The sequence below is a fragment of the Ischnura elegans genome, chromosome 12 (genome assembly GCF_921293095.1).
Source record: "Ischnura elegans chromosome 12, ioIscEleg1.1, whole genome shotgun sequence".
Taxonomy (NCBI): Eukaryota; Metazoa; Arthropoda; class Insecta; order Odonata; family Coenagrionidae; genus Ischnura; species Ischnura elegans.
In genome coordinates, this window is record NC_060257.1 from 21,517,453 (window position 1) to 21,531,036 (window position 13,584).

Sequence of the window (13,584 nt, forward strand, 5' to 3'; positions counted from 1 at the left end):
ACCCACTCTTCCTTCCTGCGGACAGCGATTTTTTCCGGTTCCTTCAAAAATTTTAGCTTTTTCCCTATGAGCAATAAAAAGAAACCCTGTTCCCTGTAAACAGTCAGTCAATAGGCAAACATTTGATAATGATGAATGCATGAATAAGTGTGTATTATTTATAATTTACGTTCTCATTTTCTCTCATTTTTCATGAGCAGATGTTACAAATGGGGATGAGATTAACGTGAGTTCAATGACAGCTGGGCTGCTTGCAGAGAGGGCAAGGCTAGAAAGAGCTTTGGAAGAGGCCCACGAGCATGTTTCTGAAGTGAAGGCTTCTTGGAGCCGTAGAATTGCATCTTTGGAGACCCAGGTTAGCTCATGTGTTTACAGTAAATATTTACGGAATTAAATTTGCCTAGAGAGAAATCCATCGTTCTGACCATGATTTGAATATCTCAGTATCTATTCATGTGTGTTGCCAGTCATAATGTCTCTGTGTTGAGAGGTCTGGATTTAATTCCCTTTCAAGAGTGATTTTATTCATTGAAAATTTCATCTTATGGCGATTATATCCATGGATCCATGGCAGGGCTGCATGCTAAGTACAGTGAAACCTCGATATAACGACACCCCACGGTGCACTAATAAACACTCGCAATAGCGAATTGTCGCTTTACCGGAGGTGGAGCAAATAATAGCCAATATACCTGTTGCGAACAGATATACAGCAACAGGAGTGGTGCGGCGACAGATAAACATCTATCCGATAAACGTAAGCATAAATCCAGACGATAGGCGATGTTTTTTTGCATCACTAAATTTCCTTACTCAAATAACGACTAACTATTCAAACAATTTATAAGCGCCGCACTGAATAAAAATCATGCAAAGCATTGTTTCGTCAATCATTATATTTATCGAACGACAGTTTACCACATAAATTTGAGACTGAGCACTCCATTAACTTCATTTCTAACAGATCGCTAGCAATTACAGAGGTTAAGGAGTCTTGATGAAAGTCTTCTGGCGGTGAAACCCTCGCTATGGCGAGCGCCAACACCGAAAGGGTCTCGTAAAAACGAATTTTTTAACACGCTTATTATAGGGTCAATTGACGGTGCATCGGCTATCTCTCGTAATAGCGGGTGTGTCGCTATAGCCCGTACTCGCTTTAACGAGGTTCCACTGTATGTAATTTTCTTACAGATGCATTCATGTTTGCAATTTATAAGATGGTAGAGTTAGGTTTAGTTTCTCTAATTTATGGGAGCTTACTCAGCTTTGGCTCTTCTCTTTAGCATTTGAGATCTGAATCCTTTGTTCACAAAGAATTTAATTGGCTCAAAATAGTTGCTCAGATTCCTGACCAGCAGCTAGGAATCCTTGGTCAAATCATGGCCACATCTAATGATGTTGAGTATGTTGCATTCCAGGCGGATTGAATGGATGAATACATGCTTCATGGGTCTAATCATGATGGTATTATTTTGGCTCTTCATATTTCCTACATTTCTGCTAAGAAGAAGGGAAAAGAAATAAAAAACCAATATGACGTGCTTATCACTCAAGTTTTCTGTGGAATGTTGAAATTTTTCCTTCGCCCCACTGACTTCTGAGGTGAATGAAAAATTCCAGCATTCAGTTGGTTGCATGTATAAAATTTCAAACTTCTGTTTTCACTTTGGAAATAGATGATGAAACAAATAACAGTTCGTAGAAAGAACGTGGTCCATATTTTGTAAATACATCGGAAATTACCAAGTTTATTTTATATTTGTCTCATTCAATGAGCTTATAAGTCTCATTTGCATCCTTAGCTCAACCTCTATGAAATATACTCATGAAAAAATCACCACATCTCTTCAATTCTAGAGAAATGTGACCAGAAGAATGTAAATAAGGCACTGTTAGGAATTTTCACATTTCGTTCTGACATGAAAGTATGGCATAATATTACACCCGTATTGAAAATCGAATGATTTAACACGGTATAATATTATGCCCATAGCATGCAAAGTGTTGAATTAATGTGAGTTTAATTTACTTTTTGCCGTCACACAGGTGGAGCGACTAGGTTTGCAGGCTGGAGAGGAAGGGTCAGAGAGGCGGAAAGCCGACAGAGAAAGGGACGAAGCACTTAAAAGGGCAGAGGAGGCGGAAGCACGAGCTTCCATTGTGGACACATTGGAGTCGAGACTTATAGATGCGGAGAAATTGCTCTCGGAAAGGGAGAACCATGTACTGGAGCTTAAGGAAGCATTGGCAGCTGCAGATGAGAAGTTGAAGCTTCTGGCAAGTGAATCCGAGAGCCGCCAAGGGAAAATCGTGAGTGGGGATGCATTGTGAACTGAGATGCAATGTGTTTTTAACAGGGGCTGCTAAATCACCCCTGTTTTCCCCCCGCAAAATCATATTATTTTGATATCAACATCATCATATATTCTCTGTCTCTCTCTCTCTAATAGTGCCTTCTTCTTATTCCTCCTATCACATTTCACGTGACTTGAAGAGGTGTAGCAATGTTTTTCATGAGTATAATATACCATCGATATTTGATGAAGGATGCAAGGAAAAACGCATCAGCTGGTGGAATGTTAGAATTTTTGCATTTGGGGGGAATGGGAAAAATATCGAAATTTCAATGAACAGTTGAGTAGTTAGCAAGTTGTTCTAGTACTTGATCACGTGTTCCTCCTAATTTTGGGAAATGTAGTCAATATTGTAGGCTACAGCATTATGTTCGTACCCACCGATATACCCTCATTTGCATTTGTCCAGCGGCCTTAGGAATAAGGTGTATAATTTTGGAGCAATGCATTAACGGAAGGTTTTTTTTAAGCACATGGCAATTCTTAGCTATTATATTACTACTTAATTTATATATATTCATAGAGAGTGGCTCTTCTCAATTCTTGTTAAAATTTGGGAAAGATTTTTAATGGGATAATGGAAGTCTGTGATTGATAGTAGTGCCATACTCCATTCCAGAATCATGTTTTACATCATGCCAATAGTCCCAGCTTGTGATAAACTGTCAGTAAAGTATTTCATTGAAACGTGTTCGATACGAGTTCTGTTTCTGTCTGAAAATTTGAGTGCATGACATCTTTGAGATCATTTGGCAGGTATAAAAGTCATCTGAGCAGTATGTGATTCCTGTAATTAATGAATATTGTGCTGCAGCTATGTCAAAACTTGTTGAACGTCTCAGTCTTCAGTGGATTCTTCACAAAGTGCCTTCGGAGTTTCATATTTTGTGTATATTATATGAACAAATTTCACATTTTTGTTTTTCTTACCTCCTTTGAGTGAACTGGTCATCAATTGTGATTGTATTAGGTGGGCTTGTCTTGCTTTGGCAGAGAGCATCATTAGCATGATGAGGTACTCATTATTGATGTTTGATTGCCCCAACAATATTCATATTTTTGTAATCATTGTGCTTTTGAGTAAACTTTAAAGTTTTATGAAAAAGAAAAATGGCCGAGGTTTTCACTAGATTACTGAATTTTTATTTTTTAATCAATTTTTCTATGGCCTTGGCATATATTTTCAGATAGCAGCAACTTACCTATCTACAAGACTTCCCTTAGTGAAAAAACTGTTGGGTTTTAATAGTTACTGTTGGATTTTAACAGTTACTGTAGGATTTTAACAGTTACTGTTGGATCTTCTACAGTTACTGTTGGAATTCAACAATTACTGTTGGACTTCAACAGTTACTGTTGGGATTTATCAGTTACTGTTGGATTTTATACATTTACTGTTGAATTTTCTACAGTTACTGTTGGACTTCAACAGTTACTTTCGGATTTTAACAGTTACTGTTGGATTCAACAGTCGTCCCAATTAACTGTTGAAATTTTCAACAGTTTTTTTAACAGTTTTTAACAGTTTTTTCGCTAAGCGTTGTTCCATTAAATTCTCCCAAGAAATTGTTTATCCATGTTGGTTTCAGAAAAGGAAATGCATGCTTCATTTAATCACGCTGTGTTATCTTATCAACATTTTTTCTGAATTTCAAATGCTCTTATGGTAAATTTTCTGTCATGAAAAGTATGCCTTGTTTTGATGGATTGAAGGATTTTTTATTATTTTGCGTATCAGCGGCTATGTTGATTGTACTCCTTAGTAATGGTACCCTTTTTAGCCAAATAGCAGCCGCAAGAAGACGTTGGTCCCCTAATCTTATCATGTGTTTTTCATTCTACCGCCCAGGTAAAGATGTTCAAGTGTGCCTTATTTCTCTGTATCTTTGAATCAAGATTTGACCTTTTAGATCGTAATACTTGTGATAAAAGTGCTTTAATATTGGAAGTAGACTCTTTCTGCAAAGGGTGCAGTTATGAGTAAAAAAATTTTTGTGTGGAGTTAAGGGTATGCTTGAAGAATTTGATAATGATGAAACTGCTGGGACTCAATATAAATGCAGTTACAGGTTAGAAAGTTCATTAAGTTGATATTGAATGTTTACTTTTCTTGCCACTGCTAAGTATCAAATTATTTTCGTAATTAACTCAATGCATACAGTAGAGATGGGTCGAATAGCCGATTTCTCGAATTTGAATATTAAATCATAGCTCGAATATTCGAATATCTCAAATTTCAAATACCTCGAATACTAGAATTGCATGAAGCATAGTAAATGTTATTCTTCTATTTCACTTGATGAATGTATAAGTAAAAAGGCACATACAAAATACATTTTAAAAATTAGCTTTTTTATTCTAAACAAATTGCCCGCATTGATTGTTGCTTCTCTACATCAGCTATTTTTGGTTACAATTTTCCTAAGGTGTCTGTTTTTGTTGGGTGAAATTGTTTAGACAGATTTGTCATCTCTTAAGCCAATTAATTTTTTATCACCTCAACTTTATTTGAATCTTGAAACATGCTGATTTTGAATTGTGGATAAAGAATTGTGGCAAAAGTGAATAACTGTTCTTTTCCCAAAAATTCATTCTGACTTTTAATGGAAAACAGCTAATCATTGACAAAGCCTTGTAGATGACTATGCGAAAACTTACTTTTTTGGAAATTAATAATGCTATTCACAAGGGGGATAGCAGAATAAACTGGCTGCACTTCCAATTGCAAGAAATGTTGCTCCTTCAAAAACATCCAGAACATCAATCAATTGCTTGATAGCATCCCACTGTGGTGGAGTTATGTCTACATTAAAACTCCGGTTAGAGACAGCTAATGTTATGGCTTTCTTCTGTTCTGGAACGTACCTCATTATTTGAAAAAGGGAGTTCCATCTCGTGCGTTCATCCTGGATGAGCTTAGATTGAGAAGTGGTGAAAATAATTTTTTGAATGTTGGTGTATTGATGGTATGCGTTCAACCTGGGGCATGCAGATGCTGTTGTTGAAGTCACCAGTGAGACCCACAGTATTTTTTTTTATTATTATTTTGATGAAAATTTCGATTTTTTCAACTTTGATGCGTCAATTCGGATGTCGTTTGGCATAGAAAAACAAAACTGATGTCAGGGGAAGCACGCATCCTTGTAGTCTTGGAATCCATGTTGATCTTTCTATCATTTTCATTATGGTTATTAGATGGGTTTTCGGTGGTGGCATAGCAGACTTTGAGAGATACTTTATCAGATTTTATTGGCTAATTTGATTGTATTTAAATTAATCCTTTTGTGTGAATAGGGTTAGTTAGAGATGATTTTAATGAGCTCTCAAATGATATTTTCTTTTTTTGTGCATTTTGCATTTACTGGGACCAATTTTCAATCAATTTTATGAAATGGCTGATTTTATAGCTGTGATATTTTGTTTCTTGAATAAAGAGCAGCCGAGACTGACAAATGACTGATTCAATGCAGCCTATATTTAGCGAGGAAATATTTGTTTCTTAAGCTTATTTTTCCAAGCATTTATTGTAATTTTTGCTTTGATTTAATTGACAATGAGAAGCCTTGCTTAACCCTGATAAATTTTCAGGTGTTACCTAGTTCCCAGAAAATATTCTGTAGCCTCCTCGTGGAATCCTATCGGATTTAATAGTTCTTATTTTGTCTTTTTTGGAATGAATTGTTGTTCAGTATATTTTAATGGAAATCTTTATAGGTTTTAAGATGTGATAAAATGACATTTTTACCAATAATGTATGAATTAGAGTACTTTCGATTTTATTTATGTTGCCTATTTCTAAAATTCACACCCCTCTGATTAATTCCGTCTGATTTTTTATGTATACAATCCTTGTAGTGAAACAGTTTGAGCTGCTCAAATTAACAGCAGGAAATTATCAGATGTTGTATGAAAAATGTGAACAAAATTTATCCCTTGAAGTATGAAGGATTATAGTGTATACTATATAACTGTTTCTTGATATTTTATATGTATTTACCTTGTTTGAATGTTGTTTTCTGCCATGGTATTCAGCCTTCAAACATGAAATTAAAAGAACCCTTCACGAGAGAAACCTAATTAAATGCGTAGCCCAGCCTTAATCCTAGTGTATGCCATAATTACTCTATTCATGCTGTTGTATTAGTTACATTTATGGATTTGATGTTCAGAATTTAGATTTTATGTAGCTTTAGATCAGGCTATTGGTAAAGTTGTCACATATTGTTTTATTTTTGTCATAGTTGTTAAATATTGTTAAACTGTTATATTTAATTCGTTTATTTGTTTACCTATTGACTGTTCATGTTCGGCACTGATGGGCAATGCTAGAAGTTATTGTATTTTAAGCCAGTTGTACAAATTATCTTCTGATGTGTGTAAAACCCTAAATTTCTGTGATAAGGATATCTTTGGAGTTGAATTCTTGACAGAATATGGTTTTAATGCCATTAATCGTTCTATGCTCCCAGTTTGATCACATCTTGTCTATGTTTAATTTATTAGGCGTAGTCCCTCTCTATTACAGTTGAAATTTCTTAGTTTTGTGATACATCATGCATGTCTTTGTGCACTTCTGTTCTCTGTTATTCTACTAATAAAGTTTGAACGTGTAACATCGTTCCCTTTGACAATATCATTGCTGTGTATTACATTTTTTTAACAAAAGTCTTTGTGTTTAAAATGCACCCTTTTTGCATGCTGTTGTGTTTTGTTTTTCTTTCTAGATCCACCTCCACGGATTCTTCAGTGTTCAGTCAAAATTCATCGTTGAATCACTTTTTGAACGTTACAGGGAACAAATTTTGAGCGATATTAATTTTTTTAATGGGCACTGAGTTTTTTTTTTTGACATTGGCAAAGTCTTTAGGTTGCATTCGTTGTCTTTGGACTTGTTTCCATATCTTCAAAAACAAAAGCTTCGACACTGCATTAGTTGCTGTTCCGCCCTAATAATGGAATGGCTCAATGATTTCCTTTCATGCCTCTTTAATTGTTTTCAGCTACACATATTCTCTGTAATTAGGATGTCTGTCAGGTATTAGATGCTTTGCATGGAAGTTTCTTGATGTCATTCGTGCTTCTCACATTTTGCTTACGTTTCACGAGACTGTCAACGTGTCACGAGGCTGACACTTAAAACACAGATTGGGCAGAGCAATAGGTTGGAGATAATTTCCTGCAATGTGAGCTCTTGATGTGGCAAAATTGGTCAATTATAAATTTTCTAGCATTTAATCTCTCTTGATACAAATCATGGCTGCGAGTCAATTGACCAATAATTGGTGAGTATCATTATTTGATTTCAACCCCGTCCAAGTTTTTAAGTGTTCATACTAATCCTGTTGCTCTGTTTTGCTAAACGTTTTGAATTGTGCTATTACCTTCCTGTGCTTCTTTGTCGCTTAAAAGTTTTGGGACTAGAACTTTTTAATAAGCTGAAGTATGTATTTGTTATTCTCTGATTGCATAGTAATTGTTTTTATTTAGACTGCTGTAAGTTAGCAGGTACATATATTTTGAAATCCTTTCACAAACGTTTATCATACTAAAGACCTGTTAACATGATACAGTAACACGTATGAGTTAATGTGTAAATGCATGAACATGTAAATGCACCATGTAACCACCCAACTTGTATGAATGCGTGAACAGAAAATAGAATTGGTTCTAATTTAGTCCTGACATTCTTACGTGTTCCATTCGATTCCTCCAAAATTGTTCATGCATTCATGCATTGATTCACATGGGTTCATGTATTGTGTAACCAGGGTGTAATATCATATGCACCACCTGCTTCAAGAGATCATTTTGGGTCTAGCAAATCTATCTTGAAAGTAGGATAAAATTTATGACTTTATAACTTGTCCATTTGCTGGACACTGTAGGCAATAATAATACATAATAGTTTTATTAGACATTAAACAAATTTGAATTTGCAATAGTCTTCCTCATATGTGTACATAGGAATATAAGATTGGGTGAGTCTAATGTTTTTTACATATTGTTGAAATGATGCAAGTAAATGAACAAATACACAAAATGTATACGTATGGCAAATCAATAGGATTATGAATATACAAAGGACAACACAATTTCACTGTGAAAAAATTCATTTACAGAGTAAAAGGCTTCTTTTAATAGCCAGTTGTGTTTAACTTTTTTAAACTTTGGCACTCTTACATCTTTAGCCTCTGGGGGCAATGTATTAAAAAGAGGAATTTTTAGTATGTTAAATGAATTGCTAATTTTGCTTAATCTGCAATACATAATTAGGTAGGTCTTTGATTGTGTGAAAAGTTTTCATGGAATATTATAGAAATGGGAGAGGATGATATTCTTGCTAGTAGCTGCTGATCTAAAGGTCCAGGGTTCAAATACGACTTATTGTTAGAGTAAGATAATCGATATTGGATAACTTGTTAACAATGCTTATTTCATGTGTGGTAGTAATGCTGTGAATCTGCCTATGCCTACAGAATCGTAGGAATCTATATTACAGCATCACAATATAGTTTGCATGTGATTGAGATTGTTGCTGTAATGACGTATTGAAATTATTCTTGAGATCGTATTTTCTTTTTTTATATATTGGTTCCGTATATTGCTGTTTACCCATGATTTGGTAATATAGTGCATAGTCATTAAGTAAGTTCCATCTAAATGTTATCAACGGAAGGTTATGCCATTGGCACCATAGCAGACGAAAATCACATACCATGGAATGTGAGCGTAGGATTCAAAAGCAAATGTAAATGTTATATTAGAGGAACAAGTAAGGAAATTGTTATAAAAATATGGAGCTGGGTGTAATTAAAAGAAGTGTAATGACAAGGAAGTAAAGAAATTGTGATTGGGCGATATATGTACATGTTGCACATTCCAAGTGAGTGAAAATGATAATATTGCAGCAAACCTCATACTTATTAACAAATATCTTCTTTTATCGTCAAGGGAATCAATGGCTTACGATAAAATGAAATATAGTTGCCTACTACAAATGAAAGAAAGTGATAACATTGTGGCAAATATCATATTTAAATAAAAATATCTTATTTCTATGTCGAGGGAAATGCCAAATAATGATTGAGTGAAGTAGTAGTTGCCTATTCAGAGTGAGATAAAGTGATAACATTGCGGCAAAACTCATATTTAATCAAAAATATCTTTTTTAAGTCAAGGGAGTAAATAAATGATGATAGAGTAAAATAAATCCTATTCCAAGCGAGTGAAAGTGATAACGTAAAAGAGAGAAAGTCATAATATGGTGGCAAACGTCATGTTTATTAACCAATATCTTATATTTATGTCGAGGTAATCAATAGATGATGACGCAGTGAATTCTAGTGGCCTATTCGAAGGGGAGAAAGAGATAAAATAGCGGCAAACGTCATTATTTACTCGATGATGAGATGAAAACGAAATAAAACGTACAATGTGCACTGGGGAATTCCTGAAACCCAATAGTCGGTGGCTGTACCGACGACACCATTTTGGTGTCGGTACAACTTCGTCCCATTTGCACGTCGGTGCCACACCGATCGGTTTGGAGATGCAGTATGGCCCCAGGTCAGCTAGTCGGCAATCACTGAGCTTAGGGGGACCCCTCAATGCTTGCGTCTATCTTGAAGCATATATGAAAGGTGGAATAAAGAGACTCGGATTACTAGAATTTTTTGCAATTATACAATTCTACATTTTCATGAGTATCTTTATTAACAGCATACTCAGCATAAAAAGATTTTATAAAAATAATTATTAAAATAAAAGTGTCTAGACAGTGTTTCTAAAAGGGTTATTCGAAAACATTATTTTAAAGGTTCTTTTTAGGTTTCAATCAGTAACGGATAAAGAAAAAACTTGAGGGCAGGCGTAAAATATATCTTGAGTTGTCTTTACTTTTATCGTAATAAAAAATGATCAAGTCACAGGCAGAGTATATGAAAATTTTATTTAAAGTGATTATACACATGTAAAAGACAATGCCATCTTATGATATAAAAAAGTTACAAGTGTGGTTCTGCTATGTTCGGCAATACCGGCGAACCCGCAAGGGGGGGGCGTGCACCCCCCGCACTCCCTATCTGTATCCACCACTGGTTTCAGTACACTTTCAGGGAACAAATCAACTAAATAGATAATAGAAATATTGTACATTGTTGAAATTCATAAGCTGTGAAACTCATACTTTTCGTTGTATTTTTTCTTGCCAAATTGCTATTTTTTTATTAACTTGTATCTAGGTTTAAAGAGCAAGAATATCTCTTGGCCACCTCTAAGTATGTAGCCAGAAAGTTCAACCAATTAGGCGTGATATAGGCGAAGTTCGACGTATTTTAATGAAAAGTAATTTCTCTTTTCCACAACTATTTAATGCATATGAGTTGTTTTGGCTCACAGAGCCATCACCCACTACAAGGCATTGTAGTACATGAGAACAACATATTTATACCGTTGAGGAAGGGATTGGGATTTAGAGTGAGGAAACATGCATTCAAAGAAATTCGGAAAAACCAAGGGGTAGGAGGAGGACTCTTACTAACTGCAGAAGAACAGCACTTCATTATGTAACCAGAAACTTTTTTTTGAAGGTGGAGGAGTTTTTTAAGGTTTCGTTAATTAATAAGCACAACCTCGATCTCCTGTACCTCAGTCTGGGCTTGAGTTCTCAACATCTTGTTCGGTCAACCCAGTTTGAAATTTGTCTTGGAGGAAGTTGGCTCGGAAGCATACCTGACCAGCAATAGGTTGGAATCCCAGCTTAGTCAAATGATTTTTTCGTAGCAAATGTTACCCATGGTGTAATTAAATTTGCACCCATGCACGTGACTTCACATAAAGTCACTTGTTTAATGAAAGGCTCTTGATATTGTAAAATGAGTTCAACAATTCTTAAACCTTTTGTTCTCATGATTTCTTTATTTGTGGCCTGTATCTGTCCTGCATTCTTTTTTTCTTTTCAATGTTCACTGATTTCTGGTGTTTTCTGGACCAAAAGTTTGTCGTCACTTATTTATTCTTCCTAAATCCTTATGCTTTCTTGCTGAGGTCTTGTCACTATGTTAATTCATGGCATCTAACTTTGAAAAATAATCTCAAATACATTGCATATTCTACTAATTTTTTCATTGGTCTGACCCAGGTTTTAGACACTATACATTATGTCATTCATAGCATTTAATACTGCCTCCGTCTCCTGTGTCACAGAGTGGACTTGTGTTGTCAACATCTTGTTTGTCACCCCAGCTTAATACCTTTGAGAATGAAATAGTGCATAATTTTGAAACCTCACTTAGACCATGAAAAAATTGTGGAACATACAATATTAGTGTATCTGTGATTATATTTCCTGTTAGACTGTTCCTCCAAATATCGCCATCCACCCTTAGTTGGGCATCTAACTATGTTTCCACCCTTACCTTCTCATATTCCTTCCATTTTGTGTAAGTTTTGACTTTCTGGCATTTCATTCAATACCATCAGTTTCTTTTTCACATTTGCTTTCTCGACTCCTTATTGTTCCTCAGCATCCTGTGATTCCTGAACGGGGAATATTGCTTAGATTTTCTTCCTTCCAAATGTATTTGCTATTTCGCTGCAGTCTAATCTCCGTGTTAGTCTGACGTCTCTTCCAACCTTCCTAACTACGTTTCAGTTCTTTCATCGTGAGTAAATATTTTTTACTGGATATTTTGCAAATTATCTCTTCCAGTGAAATATCGATGAAGGCTTTGCGGAGCGGTGAAGATGCCTCTTGATTTCTGGGATATGACCTGCATGCCTAACCTTCTTCGTGATGACAGTTTTGCCAGCTTCACAGCAGGCTTTTGCAGGTCTGTGGTGTGTGATCGTCTTGTTCAGTCCTTGGTTTTTCTCAGGTGTGCTCTTAATTGCTTAGTTTCCATAACAGAGATTTTAAGATGTTTGAAAGCCTTTAGGTCTCTCACGTGCTTCTTGTGTACTGTCTTTGATGGCAGATTGGTAAGATATCGTGCTCTTTTTCTCTCTATATTGTTCTTACTTCACACCTTAACCAACTTTTAATGACAATTCTTCTTTTAATGACAGTTTTTTGTAAAATTCTTTGCATTGCATTAAATTGCAGAATGAATTTTTACCATCTCTAGCAAAAATCAGAACATTAGAAGCTTGCTGTGATACTGGTGAAACTGTTGTCAAATCATAGATACCCACAATGGATATCCCCATAAAATTTCTACCTGCGAATAAAATCAATTGTCATCTAGTGTTTTAGGTGGAATAGTGGCGAAATTATTACAATGGTAACACATTTATTGCATTTGACTAATATATTTTTGCAATTAATCAGTTTTGGTCTTGTCTTGTCATTTTCAATACGAAAATTTTACTTTTGAAACTAGTAGTGTGTCTTAAATGTATTAATGAAATACAAAAACATGTTTACAGTGTCATAAGGGTTTCATTATTCTGATCATATTGCTATCAAACGCTTACTCTATATGGCTATATTTTTTTATGCGACCATAGTCTAGCTTCATAGCATATTTAGTTCTTAGCTTCTATGAAAGATATGTTTTCAAATTCAGTTACTTTGAGAACATGTACCAATAACCCAAGCAAAACGAGCGTAATCCAAGCTAACACCATTATTTCTGCCAGTTTCATCTCGCAATAATACAAAATCTTTCTTAAATTTGCATTTAATATCAGTGCTGTCAGAAATAGTCTTAAATTTAACCTGAAATTCTTAGCCTCAGCCATAATATATGCTGTCACCAATCTCTTACCACAAAATACATGTGCATTAATATACCCTATGAATCTATGGAGATAAAATCAGGCATACTTGATGATTGCATGGAAAAACATGGGCACAAATATGCAAATAAAATTTTGGTATATATATTGGTTCAGTCAGAACCTCCAAAGCATGATTTTTCAAGTAGACTATGTGTAGCATTTGTCTGTATCTCAATTTTAAAAATTTGACTTGGTGTTTTCTTATATGTAAATATTTTATATTTGAGATGCAGGATAATGTTAACAAAGGTCTACTCCATATTCCTTGAAAATTTCAAGATAATAACATAAGTTTTATTTGAGTTGTTAGTTACTGAAGAAGGTAGTGAGAGAGGGAGATTGCTTCCTCTAAACATGTTGACTGACATGTCATTCCTCATAGCATCTGAAGTCCTCCGGATTTCTAACACCTTGGGTGACTGGGACTAATTCTTTCGGCATGGATCACGAC

At 35.1% G+C, this 13,584-nt stretch overlaps 1 protein-coding gene across 1 annotated transcript in view; it reads left to right on the plus strand.

Moving 5' to 3' along the window:
* The window catches only part of LOC124169175 (golgin subfamily A member 1), a 38,330-nt gene that overhangs the window by 14,832 nt on the left and 9,914 nt on the right, over positions 1-13,584 (plus strand). The window contains exons 7-8 of the mRNA XM_046547687.1: positions 201-355; positions 2,047-2,310. Of these exons, the coding sequence (XP_046403643.1) occupies positions 201-355; positions 2,047-2,310 (419 nt within the window). The remainder of the gene's footprint in view (positions 1-200; positions 356-2,046; positions 2,311-13,584) is intronic.